General features: G+C 38.3%; 1 protein-coding gene across 5 annotated transcripts in view; it reads left to right on the forward strand.

Moving 5' to 3' along the window:
- TMEM196 (transmembrane protein 196) overlaps positions 1-13,630 on the forward strand; it is a 245,127-nt gene extending 231,497 nt beyond the window's left edge. For 4 of the 5 annotated variants that reach the window (XM_054564070.1, XM_054564071.1, XM_054564067.1 and 1 more), the window contains 4 exons: positions 8,045-8,101; positions 9,335-9,589; positions 10,747-10,820; positions 13,489-13,593. In XM_054564070.1, the coding sequence (XP_054420045.1) occupies positions 9,335-9,589; positions 10,747-10,820; positions 13,489-13,495 (336 nt within the window). In that variant the 5' untranslated portion in view covers positions 8,045-8,101 and the 3' untranslated portion in view covers positions 13,496-13,593. Of the gene's footprint in view, positions 1-8,044; positions 8,102-9,334; positions 9,590-10,746; positions 10,821-13,488 lie in introns of all 5 variants that reach the window. The other variant, XM_054564068.1, reaches the window with a different exon arrangement.
- Positions 13,631-15,903: the final 2,273 nt, after the last annotated feature.

Consider the following 15,903-nt stretch of genomic DNA (forward strand, 5'->3'; position numbering starts at 1 on the left):
GCCCAGCACTTGACTGTTCTCCTGGCCAGCGGAGAGAACCAGTGCTTTTATCTGCTTCCATTATTATCATGGTTCCAAAATTTTCTATTATTTAATTTAACCTCAGAAATTCTACAATAGCCTATTTTACTCTTAGCCCTTTCCCAAACTAAAGTTTCTTGGGCAGAAAGAAATATTATTAAAGAGCTAATTAGCTATTATGTAGGTCAGTGGAGGGAGGGAGAAAGGGAGAGAGCAAGAGAGAGAGGACAGTGAGAGAATAAGAAACAGAAAGGCGGAGAGAGAAGGAAAAAGCTGGAAAGGAAAGAAGAGGTTTTCATTTATTTGGGGGGAAGTCCTAACAAGTCCCTTTTCTTCCTTCCCTAGCAGAGAACCTGTCCCTTTATCTATTTTTCTTCTTATTAGGAAAATTTAATTCATTCACATTTAGTCTGATTGCTTACATTATTGAAATTATACCAACTTACTTCATAGCTTCATTTATTTCCGTTCATTTTTTTTAACTTTCCTGCCATCCGTTGGTTTGACGTTTAGTGACATTTTATTGGTTTTTCTTTTTTTCTTAACTTTTCTGGTCATCTGTATTTTTAAATAAAAAAATATAAATATAAAAAACATAAATTAATAAGGGTGACACTGGTTAATGAAACGATGTAGATTTCAGGGATGCAATTCTACAATATACATCTTTATACTCTACTTTGTGTTCGCCATCCCAAGTCAAGTCTCCTTCCACCACTTGCCCCTCCTGCACCCTCCTCTACCTCCTCCGCCTTCCTTCCCTCCGGTAGTCGCCATGCTGCCCTCTGTGCGTTTCATAACTTCGCTTTTCTCATCCAGCCCTCAACCCCCTCCCTTCCGACAGCTGTTCTCTGTGTCCGTGAGTCTGTCTCTGCTTTGCTAGTGTATTTCATTCATTAGGTTCCACATATAAGTGAAATCACATGGCACTTGTCACTCTCTAACTCGTTTGTGTCACTTGGCATAATGTTCTGCTGGTCCATCCATGCTGTTGCAAAAGGTAAGATTTCCGTCTTTTCTGTGGCCAAGTAGTATCCCCTTGTGTAATTGTACGACAGCTTTTTTATCCACTCACCTACTGATGGGCAAATTAGAAGTTCTACTTTAAATGAACAAGTGTAAAGTTCTTTTCTATTCCTATCTAGAACAAGTTAAGTGCTCTTTTATCCTGCTAATGATACCCGAATTTTGTAACAGTTTACATCCCCCTTGTTTACTGCTGCGCGGCGTGGCCGCTAGACGGGGAGCGCCGCCGCCGGGGAGGGCTGCTGGGGTCGCCGCTCTTCCAGGGCCGCGCAGCACCGCCCTGTCCGGGGACAGAGCGTGCCGCGGGGAGCACGGGGCTCCCTGAACCCGAGGGGAACTGCTGGGGGCCAGCTGCGATGGGAGCAGGACTCGGAATCCCGCAGAGCCTGTCCGGGGTCGTCCCCGATGGGGGGAATAAACATGAATCCTCGCATGAATCGAAGTGTAACACTTCTCTGTTTGCCAGGAGAGGGGATGTGGCGCGTCCCTTTAGTGGGGAAGGCCCGGAGTCCCTTTGTCCAAAGGCTTTTATTGAAAAGGTTATCAGTGGGGCGAGGCACAGGAATGCACAGGTTATCTCATTATATCAATATGTTAATGTTTATGGAGAATAGGTGACGCTTTGAAGAAAACAAATGGCAGGAACACACCGATTTACATGGGTCTGAGAAGAGACTAGTATAAATGAGTGGCTAAAGATGAGAGCACAGTAAACATAAGAACGCCTAAGGGTATAGGGTTAGGGTCTGGGAATACTGTAAATGTCCTTCTCAGCCTGAGCTGGCTAGAGCTTTTGAGGGAAGAAAAAAAGCACACCTTAAAGAATATACTTTTAGGCCTGATTTCCCAGGGAACCACCTGATCTGGTTTAGGGCTGAGCTAGGCCGGGGGAGGGAGCCGCCACGTGACAAGGAGACTGCTTTCGGCTAGAATGAGAACTCCGGCCATGTCCAAGCCAAGCCGAGAGGTGCGGGCCTTTTTGCCCCTTCTCCGTGTCCCCCAATTTCTTGTCTGCTGCCAATAATTGATTGGGATCTGTCTTCGGTTGTATACCTCAGCTCGCGATAACTTACCCGTCCTTGAAACCCAATCCTGCATGGCAGAGCAGAGAGACAGGAGCTACGCCCCTGCCGGGAGGGGGGGGGGACAGGATATGTCTCCTCAGGAGCGTGTTTCTCCAAGGCCCCCTGACGGCCTTGGCGCCCTCCAGCCTGCCAGCAGGGTTGCAGTTCCTGAAACCAGACAGGGCGTTCCCCAACAGTTCACCCCCACCCTACCATCTCTCCTGCCAAAACCAGCTGGGATATTCATTCTAAACAGATACTAACTTTCCCAATCAATATTTTTCAAGTTAAAAGGTTTACTGTTTTATTTTGTGTTTTTGCTCTACCTTCCTTTCCTATCTGAGGTATCCTCCTATTTGTGTTCTGGAAGACCAGCTTCTAGTAACTCCTTTAGAGAAATAATATTTTGGGGCCTATATTAGTTTCCTGTTGCCACTGGAACAAATGATAACAACCTGTGTGGCTTAAAACAACAGAAGTTTATTCTCCCGCAGTTCTGGAGGCCAGAAGTCTAAAGCGGGTCTGCAGGGCTACGTTCCCCCTGGCGGGTCCAGGGGAGGGTCGCGTTGCCTTGCCCTTTGCACTTTACGAAGGCCACCTACATCCATTGCCTCGTGCCCTTCTTACCCATATTGTAAGCCAGCAGCGTAGCTTTTTTAAATCTCTTTCTATCTCTTGGTTTCTTCATATAGCCTTCTGTTTCTTTTGACCTTCTTGTCCTCCTCTTAAAGGACCCTTGTGATTACATATGAGGACAACCTGGATAACCCACAATAATCTCCTACTCTGAAGATTGTAATTCAATTACATCTGTAAAGCTGCTGCTGCTGCTTTTTGCCATGTATCAGTCACGGATTCTGAGGACTGGAATAAAATCTTTGGAGAGCCCTAATCCAGCCTACCACAGTGCTCTTCTCGAAATGAGCATGTCTTCCTTGTAATCTCTTACGTGAGAACTGGGCTGAAGTATAGCTCCAAGACCAAAGTCCTTTTTTCAAAACGCAGCAGTCCTCTATCTTAGTATCTTCCTTAGGGTATCAGTGTGAAGGTGGAGCCCCTCTAGTGAGGAGCTGACCTTACTGTTACAACGATTGTCTTTGGTGCACCATAGTCAATCAATTTCATCAATGGTGACCTGCGGGTTGCCTTAACATTATTCAGCATCGCTACCTCAAACTCAGCCTTCCCTTGTTCTTGCCCACCTCCCCCAGCAGAGGTCTCCTCCCGCTCTCTTGCATCTGCTGTTGTTTGTTACTTGCACCTGTTAGGCTCATGGTGCAGGGCAGCTGGGAATGGAGATGAAGCTTGTTTGTTGTTCTGGTCCAGTCTTGGTTTGGAAAGGCCCTGTGATCTGGCCTCAGGACAGGACTTTCTCAGGGTTCTGTACCCGGCTCCCTGCGACAGCCAGATGTGGCCTTGCATCTGTGGTTGGTTTTGTGCACAAGGTGCCCACCTCCCTTCAGTGATTATTGACTCCCCTTTAGATGTTAGGCCTGAGATGAATTTTTGCTCCTTCCCTTATATAAAGAATTTTTTCTCCTACTTTTTTCCTGATTTTCAGTAGCCATCCAAATTTGCAAATGCCCTAGAAATGACAGGTTTTGCTACCCCTCCGTCAAGGGCTTAGAGCATTTGATTCGTAAGAAAGAAGAACTACGGAAGGAGCAGGGTTTTGCATCACCCCTCCAACCACCTCCTCCCACACACACACACGGGTATGACAGCCAGCATCTCCTCCTTCCATTTCTGCAACTGATGGTGACAGTTAGTGTATCCAGACTTTTTTTTGGAGGGGTGTATCACTCTCTGAATTGCAGTAATTCATTGCCCTGGAACCTTTGCTCTCTGATCGGCACTAGAAAAGTCGTCAGTCTGTAGTTTATTTGGGTTTTCTTATTGTTAAGGTAAAAAGAACATTTTTGGACTTTCTTTCTACCTCCTAAGCAAAAGCACACACCTCCATGGACCTTTTATTTAGAAAACCCACTCAAATGTAAGACGCCATCTCTGTAAGAGCTCCATTACATCCTACAATGAGTTCACAACCTTAGTTATCTATTGAATTTAATCTAAGTTGGAATCAAATGAATTCCACTTGGAGGATCACTAGTTTTCTACGTAGTTGCACCAATGCCGTCTCTTTAGATAACTTAATTTATATAATTTCATAAAGAAAAACAAATACCATTCTCTGTATTTAAACAGCCCATCTTTTCAGAAATAAAATTATATTTTCTCTTGTGAAATTATCTATCTATGTATATATATTCAGCCATCAGTTTTATTTTTTTTAACTAAATTATTTTTCACATGTTTTGTAATTTTCATAAATTCGTCAGTACTTGGCACCATAGATAAAACTATGTTTAGCAACAAAAAAGTAACTTGAAATATTATAACAAATTCTCTATATAATAAGGTGCATTTAATTTTAGACTGCAATACAACTGACTAATCCCATAATTATTTTTCCTATAACAAAAAGTAACAATGGCAAAGGAGAGCAATTATAGGTGATTAGGTGTCCACTGAACACCTCTGGTTGGATTTGTCAATATAATACACTACGTTAGCACTGAAAAACGTTTGAAAAGTATTTATATTCAATTACTAGAATTAATCAACTTAGACACATAATAAAACCTTATATTATTTGTGATTTGTGACCTTAATGTGTGACCTTGAACAAGCCACTAGCCCTGTCTGGACCTCTGGTTCCCCACGTGCACTGGGAGAGCTAAATTCAATCTGTTAAGATCCCTCCCAGTGCTATGACTTGGGTAAAGACAGCCAATAAAATAAAATATTCTTTGCTGCTTTTTGTGCTTGTTTTAACTTTTCAATAAACTGTGATGGCTAAACTTCAGCCAAGATCCATTAAAGCCTCCTCAGGAATGCCATGATTTTAGATACTTGATTACATGGGTCTAATTTTCCTCAGGTTACAACTTTCCTCTAAGGAATGTGGATTTTGGGTAGCCTAACAAAAGTAACTATGGGGAAGTACTTACACTCCAGGCCTGACAGAGAGTGAAAAAATATTGTCTGATGCCGCTCCCACTCCGCGTTCCCTCTCCCAAGCCCCGAACTTCCTTTTCTTAGTGGAACAAAAAAAGAAGCAGTTTTATTGCTGCTGAGATGCCCCAACCAAGTGGTTGGGTGGAGAACTCTGCTTACCCCTCCAAAGGTCCCCTCCGCCTTGGCTGTGAATAAATAACGGCAATGTTGAAAGATTTCAAAAGAGATCCAAGGAGCTGCTTTCAAATTATTTCAAGAATGAGTTCCAGGTGAATGGACTTTCAGGGTGAATAACAGGTTAGTCAGGGAAGCAAGTGGGGCAACACACTGAGCCTTTGATCTGAATCTTGGAAGGGCTGAGAGGTGCAGAATTGGTCCAATCTGGAATGGCTTGAGCCCAGCCCAGAAAGATGTGAGACGGGATCAGTAAGACAGGGTCCATGTGGGACAAGGTCATCTAACCAAGGACACAGAGGACAGTGAGAAATGGTAACTCGGAAATAGCTCGGAAAAAGCTTCTGAAAATGATGCAGGTATTTGGGTTTTCTCAAGTTCTGAGTTCTATCTTCTCATGGTTTTATGGTATTAAAATTATTTTGTTAACCTTTTGTCCTGTGCTTTCTGAATATAATCCCAATTTATTTTTTGCTTTTGTGAGTTGTATTTTTTGACTACCAAAATTACACTTTTACATATTAATATTTATAAGTATTTTCCTTTTTGTCTGTGATTTGCTACTTTGTTTAGAAAATCCTCACCCACTCTTCTAAATTATATAAATGTTTAACTTTATTTTTTTCCTACATTTATATTTTTATACACCTAAATATTCAAACTATTTCCTAGACGTTTTGGTATATGATGTTAGAGCAGGTTAACAAATTGTCCTAACTCTGTTTATTGGATAAATCATCCTGATCTTTTCCCCATTAACTTGAAAGATCATCTATATTACATACCAAATTCTTATATATCCTTGTGTTCCCTGATCTTTCTTGCTGCATCATTGCTTGCTTTGTAATCACTTTGTTCCCTTATACAGAAAACTCCCTTGCAAAGGGAAAATTCCCTTACCCAATACTTCCTATCCAATTTTATTGGTGCTTTTCACAGCATACAATTTATTTCAGATGATCCTTAAAGTATTTTGACTTGTAGTTTTAAAAATCTATCCACACGTAAAATAGTCAGTTCTGACTTGAGGTAGCCAATTAAAAAAGAAAAAAATCAAATGGAAATGAGTTTAACCACATTCGAACTTATCTTTGCTAATCTGAAAGCCCTTAGTAAGCTTACTATTTATTAATGAAAGATTATTTTATTTATATGGTTTACTCTCATCCGGAAGTATGTATAAGTGTGCATTCAAGTGGCCCTAAATGTTTCTATCGAAATCAAACCATGTACCGCTTTCGACAACCAAAATGTCTAAGAGTGTATCATTGAAAGATGATTTGTTGCAGCTAATTGTGCAAAGCAGTTAGGTCAGCCAGGTGCTTACTTACAAGGAAGTAGTTGCCGTCAATACAGTATCCCCCCTCGTCCACGATTTCGTTTCTGCTGTTGCAATTAGCTACAGAAAACTGTAGTTTCCAATTGGTAAATGGAAAGTTCCAGAAATAAAAAAATGCTTAAGTTTTAAAGTACACACCATTCTGAGGAGCGCGATGAAATCAGATTAGCCGTTGTGCTATCGCAATGCTTGTCTTCACGCCGCCCTTATTTTACTGAGTAATGGCCCCAAAGCTCACGGGTAGGGTTGCCGGCAATTCGGACATGCTGAAGAGAGGTCCTAAAGTGCTTTCTTTAAGTCAGCAATTTCAGCCTTTTTTCATCTCATGGCACACATCAACTAATTGCTAAAATTCTCCAGCACACCCCCCAAAATATATTTTTTTGCCAACCTGTCAAAAAAAAAAAGGTATAATTTTGATTCATTCACACTGGATGGCTTTTGTATTGGATGTTGTTATTTTTTTATGTGATAATCTAAGGGAAAAGAGGTCAGTGCCCCCGGCTGCATAGTCAGGTTTTGCCTGTGTTAAAGATTCTTGCAGCACGCTGGTTGAAAATTGCTGCTTTAAGTGGAAAGGTGAGTACAGTACAATCAACATTTTGAGAGAGACTATATTCGCATAATTTTTCTTACAGTATATTGTTATAATTGTTCTCTTTTAGTCTTAGTTGTAAATTGCTTTGCCTAATTTATAAATGAATCTTTGTCTTAGGTAGGTATGTATGTATAGGAAAAAATATAGTGTATATATAGGGTCAGGTACTATCTGTGGTTTCAGGCATCCACTGGGGGTCTCGGAACGTGTCCCCAGCAGATGGGGAGACTATTGTAGTTTTCATCCCCTTGTATTCTTCTGACATATCCACAAAGACAGTATCTCTGGTAGAATGAGGAGGTAGCCATTTTACCTGACATAGTTTGAGAGGTATAAAGAATGTCTCTCTAGAAAAACATCTCCCTGTCTGATGCCTTATCTTTTCATTTGTTCTAGATTCCCTACCTGTAGTCTAGCCCATTGGTTTCTAATTGCTTAGTGTGAATGATTGTGTAACACCACCGGTGTCCCTGAGAAAGTAGAAAGGGACAAGGACACAGTGAATGGAAATCAGAGGAGCAAAACTCTAAATTCATTAACTTATAATTCTGCCTGGTGGTAAAAGTGATTCAAGTTTTACTTAGATTCCAGAGTTACCTATATCAACCTTGCAAAAAACATACTTTCATTAGTGTTTGCATTTTTATCCCTTCCTATTCTGGAATGGAGTATTTTCCTTTTCAGCTTTGGATGGGAATGTAAACTTTCCCAGCCTCCCTGGAGCAAATGCATGAGTGAACTTCAAGCTAAAACTAGGTGTTCTCTTATCTTTGGATGTGAAATAATTGTTGTTTTCCTTTTCAGTTTCTCCTTTGCGGCATATGTGGAATATTGTGCGCCAAAAAAAAATCTGGACTTGTTGTAAGTTTCCACCTTGTGTGTGTTGTGCGTTGAAGTATTTGAAATATCAGAGCTCAAAAATGGAATTGGTGGCTAGCCAACTTTCATATGTTGAATGATACTCATTTAGGATAAAAAGAAGGCTGACACATAAATCCTGGCTTTTTTATTTTCAAAGAAAACCATCAAGATTATTAGAGATTAGAAAGAAAGAAAGAAAGAAAGAAAGAAAGAAAGAAAGAAAGAAAAAGAGTTTGACATACTCTTTAATTACATGAATATGCAACCTTAATGACTCCTGCGGATGACAGTCTCCACTTCTCCATTTATAGACTCCCAAACATACACATGAATCCTTCAATAAGCTGAAAAAGACATAGCTTGAGTTCATGGGAAACTTAACTGTTTAAATATGGAACTGGGCCTAAAGATTACTGGCTTTGCTTGATGTGAAGTTAATTTTACACAGCAGCAAAACAGCTGTGTTGTTATAGTTACAGTTAATTCCCAAAGATTTTTTTATTTAATTTTATTTTATTGCTGTGAATGCAAACATAAGTGTTTTCAGATGTTTTATGGCACTGTCATGGGTTTTGGGGGTATGGAACACGCTCCCTGTTAACTCTGATGTCGGCTGGAGGGCAACTGCCGCGTTCTTGAGTGCAGAATCCCCGCTGCCGTCCACGGCCTTTTATGAGGGTTTGGAAAGAAGGAAAACACGTGGTTTGTTTTATTGAGTACAATAGGAAAGATCATAGACTTTTAAATATTGGCAAAAAGAATACCACACACAGGCCCTAGGAAGTGATCTTTGAGCCTAAAACAAGTGTCCAGGTGGAGACCAGTATCTGAAAAGGGCAAGGAATGAAGAGAGTAGGGCAGCTATTTTGTCTAACTCCTTTTCTAAGCACATTTTTCTCTGTAAGCATATCTATCATGACAGAAAGGACAAAGGCCCTGTTGCTTTAGACAGGTGAAATGTAATGTTTAAAAATTACATCAGGAAAAGCCTTTGGATCAAATTTTTTTTTTTACCTGGAGGATTGTAATTAACCTCTACAATTCGCCCATCACCCTTGAGACCTGACCTTCTGACCTTCTACACCTTTTCTACCAAAACTCTTTATGGCTATGTAGTTACAATTTCTTGGAACTTGAATAAGAGGAAGAGTGAGGGCGGGTGGAGGGGAGGTTGCGCTGCACTGAGTCAGCCTTGCTTTCTCAGCGGTAACCCTCCCTTTTCTTCCTCATCAGATGATCCTCTTTTCCGCCTGTTGCATCTGTGGGCTCATCGGGGGCATCCTGAACGTTCAGTTCCTTCGGGCAGTGACAAAGAAGACCTCTTCCCTCTATCCTCTGCATCTTGCCTCTATGTCTCTTGCCTGCATTGGGATTGGGGGCTGCACCCTCTCTTCATGGCTCACGTGTCGTCTAGCCAGCTATGAACAGAGGAGGATGTTTTCAGAAAGGGAGCATTCGCTGCATCACTCTCATGAAATGGCCGAGAAAGTGAGTCTTGTGCCTTGTCCTCTCACTGCTGATATGTGATGAAGACCTCAGTCGAATCTGGGTGAAGCATCTGGGAGCTTTAGAGGAGAATGTGAGAAATTACATTTTAGGAAATTTTGGTCCTATTGGACTAAAGATAGGGATTTCTTATTTTTCTATCTGCAATCCTGGGCACACCTATTTTCAACATAATTTTGTAGCCTCTCTGTACAAAAAACACAGTATCTAAAATAGGATTTCATAAAATATTAAATGCTTTATAAATATGGATTTTTATGTATTGTACTGAGGAAAAACACTAAATACATTCTCAACTCAGTGATGCCAGTTTTAGAAATTGGATGAATTCGCCTTTCTAGCCCACCCTTGTGCTTGTGAGTAGATGCATTTGATTATGTAAATTAGATTTCCAGGCATAAAAGGACCTTTTAATAAGACGACAAAAAGCCTGGCCTATCAGTGCAGAAATTACAATTCACATAAAGCTTCATTTAATTTTCATCTACAGTTCATGCATATTTGGGTAACTTTGCTTGTATTTTAAACAATGTTCTTTGCATAATTGTTGCATGAAACCCATTCAAACAGGAAGTTACATTCACCACAGAAAAGGACAAATGATATAGTGAGCTGTCTGTGTTTCTAGGATATTTTCACATATTTTTAAATCTAGTTCCTGTCACTGGATCTATTAAGGAAAAGATAAAGCATCTGTGACATCAACTCAGTAAGATAACAGCTATATCATATTTTACTTGATATCATGGGGATAAAACTGCATAACTACAGGAGAAAAAATAGCAAGAGTTACTGTTGCATATTTCTATATAATGTTATTTTGAAGAAAAAGTGTTTATTTCATAGGTTTATGTTTCTATTTTGTATACAATCTGTGCATTCAAATAAGGAGAGTGAATGCTCTTAAATTGTTTCAAGAAAGCCATTTTAGATTCATGTGTGTCCTTCAAAAAAGAGAGTTAGTAGTAGAACTAGCAAGACCGGTAATGTAAAGAAATGGGTTGTTCAAAATAGATTATCATTATATATTTGGATAGTGGTTGTTTCATGCTCTATTTTTTTTAATACTGGTGTGATTTTTTTTTGTGTGTGTATATGTTTGTACAATATTTATTGTATGATTGTTATATTTACATTAGAGATTGAGGGCTATTGAAATAACCGACTTGCCCAGCTGCCCGGTGGTGCCCCCGACACCGGAGTTGCCTACAAGGTACGCTGATTTCTAGGCAGTTACCATGTTGTACTGTCACTGCAGGAAGCGCTGCCTCTTGTAGGAAGCCATGGGGTCAGCAGGTCAGTCTGGACTGATGCTGGATGTGGCTCCTCAAAGTGTCACTTTCATGAGAGCTCCTTTGAGGACCAGACATAAACTTACATGGCAGTTTTGAAGCTTGGAAGTTGGTTGAGTATTTAAAATATTCAGCCTGCCCATAGGCATCCAAACACACTTCTGCTTGGATGATTCATGGCTCCTGTATTCTCTGCTACATCATTGATTCTGACTCAGTCTCGTCATTCTCAGACCAGAGTTTTGTTTTTAATAATAGATGCATCTAATAAAGACAGACTGTATCTCCCTCATGCCAAAACTGCATGAGCAGATAAGTCTGACACTAATGCAGTAAAAATCCTGTATGAAAACTTTCTTCTTGTAAAATTATCTGATTGATGCATTTTAAATTTATCTCCCGTATTTTGGAGTGCTGAAAATAGTCGCCATTCTTGGCTTGGTTGAACAGTATCATTGGAAATACAGAAAGTCACATATATCACTGTGGCCCAATTGCAAAAAGATGTCCATTTGCAAATACTCTCAATTGGTCAGGCTCATATTTAAAGTATAATCTTCTTGTTAAATTGGGTGTGCCTACTTGCAAATAAACTGTATGATACTCATCCACTTAAAAACTAGTTTTTATTGTTATTTTCTGTCAGTGATTTTATTGAATCTATATTAGGGTGAATTTAGTTAAGAAAATTGTTCCTTTTTGTTAAGATTTAAGAAACTGGATATTTTGATTCTGAGATAAAAGATTTTACATTAAATTAGTTTTTAATGGTTTTTGAGCTACACTGTTAATGCAATGTCATTTTAGGAGAAGAAAAGGAAACTAAGAAAGTTAATTCTTATACGTGCAGTAGGAAATTGTGGTTTTGTTCTAGCAGAAGAAATAGAAAAAGCTATATGAGTAAATTTTGTTAAAGATCACTTTGTTTTAGAAGAATTATTTCTGCTTATCTTGCCACCAACACTGAATTCTCGAATGAAACCTTAAATGAGTATTCTTATTTATTAACTTGACAACAGCCCAATAATCTCAGTGTGTTTTTCGACGCACTTCCACCTCACGGATTTCTAGCAGAGCAGGCCCCTCATTAGCTGACCCGTCACCAGACGGTAGAGACTGGCTGCTGGCTCTAAAGATGTTCTCTACTTCCTGTCAGAGCCTTGATCCCCACGGGGTTTGAATTTTTAGGCTTTTTTTTCTTTCTGGTAATTTCTTAGCTTCTTACTAGGGGAGAGATAATGGATGCCCAGGGACAAGAGGACCAGGCCCTACTGCCTGGAAGGGGCCAGAGCACTTCGCATGGAAAGACAGGGCTCGATGTAAGAAGAAGGCCTCTAATGCTGTTGTCTCCTTCCCAGAATTTTCTTGGGAGGAACTCTATCCCATCTCCTGAAAGACAGCAAAGTTTTCAAAAGTTACCTTCAAACACCAGGCCAATTCCTATTTTCAAGTGCCTCATTGTTCCTCCTAAGAATTTGCAAGTGTTTTCATCCTATTTTACCTTCTGTATTGAATTTTTAAAGAGAAAAGACTAAGAATGAGGCATGGATTACTTTTTATTTTCAAATAAATATTTGGAAGAATTTCTAAAGTTTATAAACACAAACACTTTACTTTGTTATTATTAATTCATCCAAACAGAAAGTAGATGTAAAGTGATAGGCATGAGATAATTGAGAAAATAATTTTTATTTGATTTATTCTTTACCACTCTTTTGCAAGTAGGCTTGTTCAAGTGAGGAAAGATGTTGTTGCCTGTTTTTAGATAATTCTGCCTAAATATTATTTATAATATGGTGCACTTTAACCATTATAAATGTGAATAAGCCTCACATCTCCTCTCTACCTTTTATTGCATATAGAAGACTTTAATGTTTAATAAAACACAAATTCAAAGCTTCTAAATTTTCTCAAATTAACATATTTTCTATCATTGCAAATGGAACTTTTTTATGTTAGGTCATCCTTTATATTTAAATTTACATTGCTATCCCATATAGTTTTCTTATTAACTTAGTAATTGATCCCTTAAAGCACATGTTGTGTTTTACTTTTTTTTACTGTGTGAGTGACAGAATCCTAAAAAATAATCTTTCCACTGTGATTAATTAGTGAGCCATAGTAACAAATATGCAATGGTCTCCTAGTGGGCCTTTTTCAGTTCTTAGCAAAAAGGCTGCACTCTTTCCTCTAGAATGGAGGCAACCCCTAGCTGGCTCTTTGTTGATGTGCTCAGCAGAGGAGCCTCTACATTAGAGAAACTTGGGCATGTAACCATTTTCTTTCCAGGTGAGGTGTCCACAATAGAGTTGAGGAATGAAAGGGGAAACTCAGGACTGGAGAGAGACTGCACTGTGTCTGTGGGCAGAAGACTTGGGCCTCATAGCCTGGCACTTCAGCATTTTCATGTGCCCCAAGATGCCATGAAATTTCATTTCCTCAAATGCAACACCAGTGCCAATCCTTGTCCATCCCCAAAACCCAGCAAGTTCTTCAGTGGCTTCAAATTTCTGTTTTGCGAACCCATTAACCAGATCAGTGCCTTACTCTGAAAGAAATTTTAATTAATTCATGTTATTTTCCTAACAGGAAATGACAGACAACATGAGCAATGGAGGACCACAACTGATATTTAATGGAAGAGTGTAACCAATGTTTTAAAGGGCTGAAGATTTTTTAGGATTTTCATGAGGCAAGGAAATACCAAAGGACTGGGAGATAAAAACTAAAACAGTTCTTGCATTTGCTGTTATCTCTCCTGAGCATCCACTAAAATTATTCTTCCTCAATTTTGCCTCATTTATGTCTTCAGCTTTTTTTTTTTTTTATTGGGTGAAAAACTTTCCAGAAATGTTCTAGTACAGTAATTTCAACATTTTCCAGATGGCTCTTAAAAAGACTTCTCAAGAAAAAAAATAAAAAAGAGGAACAGATAAAGCAGGAGGATTCAAGTTCTGTACAAACACTCCTTGGCTAGCATGAATGTTAGGTGTGCCATGATGTATTTCACATAAGTGATCGAAATTGCAAATGTCAAGAAATAACAATAACTTATTGAGTCTTTGTTTTGAACGACGATGGTTTCAAGAATGCCACAATTCAAAACCTCAACAATGCCTTGTAAAAACATTGTAATTATTTTCAATCTGAATAAACTATATTTCCTAATTTATTTGTAAATGACAAAAAACTTAAACCATAAAAAGATTTTTAGAGAAAGAATACTAATCTGTATGATATTTTTGCATTTTTGCACAAGAGTGAAAAGTTGTAAAGGAATATCATTTAAGGCAAATAAACGTGTATTCATCATACAGTGCAGATTGATCTGCATGTTCATGAACGAGTCTAACAATAAAAAAGTGTGCATGTGTATGTGCATGTATATACTGTAAATATTGACAATATATACAGCACATATATATGGCATTCATGAATATGAGTAGGTAGTAGAAAAGAAATTGTGATGCTGTGAAGGTATTATCAAGATTCAGTTCCCACTGAGGTGAGAAGGCAATTGTTCAAAGATTTTTTATGCCCACAAAATCACATATTTGAATTTCTATTAAATTTGTTCACTTTTATTCTTTTTAATATGTCTGCTGTGTGTATATATTATTGTGACTGAGATTTGTAGAGTTGATTGATCTGAACAGTGTAGTATAAAGATAAATTAATTACTTGACTATTTTACTGCTATTATGGTATTTATGTAATAACAATATTAATATTAAGTTATAAACATAACTTTAAATTACATACTTCCACATTCATAAGTACAGGCATAATTCCTTATGACTATTCATGATATATACATTTTAAACACTTACAGCCCAATTAAATTACATGAAAAGAAGTATGCTCAAATGAGGAAGTCACAATTAGCTTTGCTATAATTTAATTTAGAATTTTGTTTACTTTACCGTTCACAAGGACTAATATAGAGAAACCATTTTTAAGAATGCATATATCCAAAGAACCTGAAAGAGTTCTCTGTAGGAGGAAATAAAAAGATAGGCTTACATTTACATAGCAAGATTCAATTCTTCCATGATGGAATGTTAAAATCGTAACCTATGACAAAATGCATAGGCAAGAAAATAGCATGGTCTTTGAAAATATTTATAAGAACATAACCTCTGGCAACACATAAAGAACTCTGATATTTTTAAACATACAACTCTCGCTGTATTGAATACATTTATTTTTCCCCCAAAGCTAATCAATTTTCAACTCATTTTTGTGTGTTACTTATGGAACAGTAAGTAAATGTAAATCAACACCTTTAATATCCACTATGAGGACATATTATAATTTAGATGCAAAATATGGGTTTTAATTGTGCTAAGAAAATCATCATTGCAGTTAATGGAAATCTGAAGGTCCTTTAGTTTTACAGTAATGACATAATCACTTACCATTTTTAAATGAGCTCATAAAAAATTCTGGCTGTATATAGTCAAAAGAAATAGCTGTACTATGGTTGTGTGGCATAGGTTTTGAAGCCTCCCAAATCATTTGGATAACTTCATTAACCCATAAATTACAGAAGTTGCCATAAATGCAACCTCAGGTAGTGAGTGAATCAACATCAGCACTGTTCATTGGATACCACAGGCAGGAATGATCTTTGTTTCTGAAAATCTAAACTGTACAAAGCAGATATTTTGTGTGTGTGGTCTTACTGAATATATCCAAGGTTGTAGTTTTGTACTGAAAGAATAACCACTGACTCTAATTTTAGGTGGCATTTCCTTGTAGACATATTTGCACAATACGGAGTTATAATACATCAGTAAGATGTTTGAATGTCTTTGAAATAACTTATGAAATCACACTTAAAGGACAAAAGTAGGCATATCACTGCTTTGACATAGAGTTAAGAAGAAATACAATCATCACAATTTTCTAAATAGTCTACAGTAAATATAACCAAGTATAGCTATATCTTTAAATGTAAGTTATTTTAACCCGATATTTTCAGGATTCAGTTATTTAGAGTGA

This window comes from Pteronotus mesoamericanus, unplaced genomic scaffold, assembly GCF_021234165.1.
Source record: "Pteronotus mesoamericanus isolate MK-2021 breed Mesoamerican mustached bat unplaced genomic scaffold, CSHL_Meso_final scaffold_85, whole genome shotgun sequence".
Classification (NCBI taxonomy): Eukaryota; Metazoa; Chordata; class Mammalia; order Chiroptera; family Mormoopidae; genus Pteronotus; species Pteronotus mesoamericanus.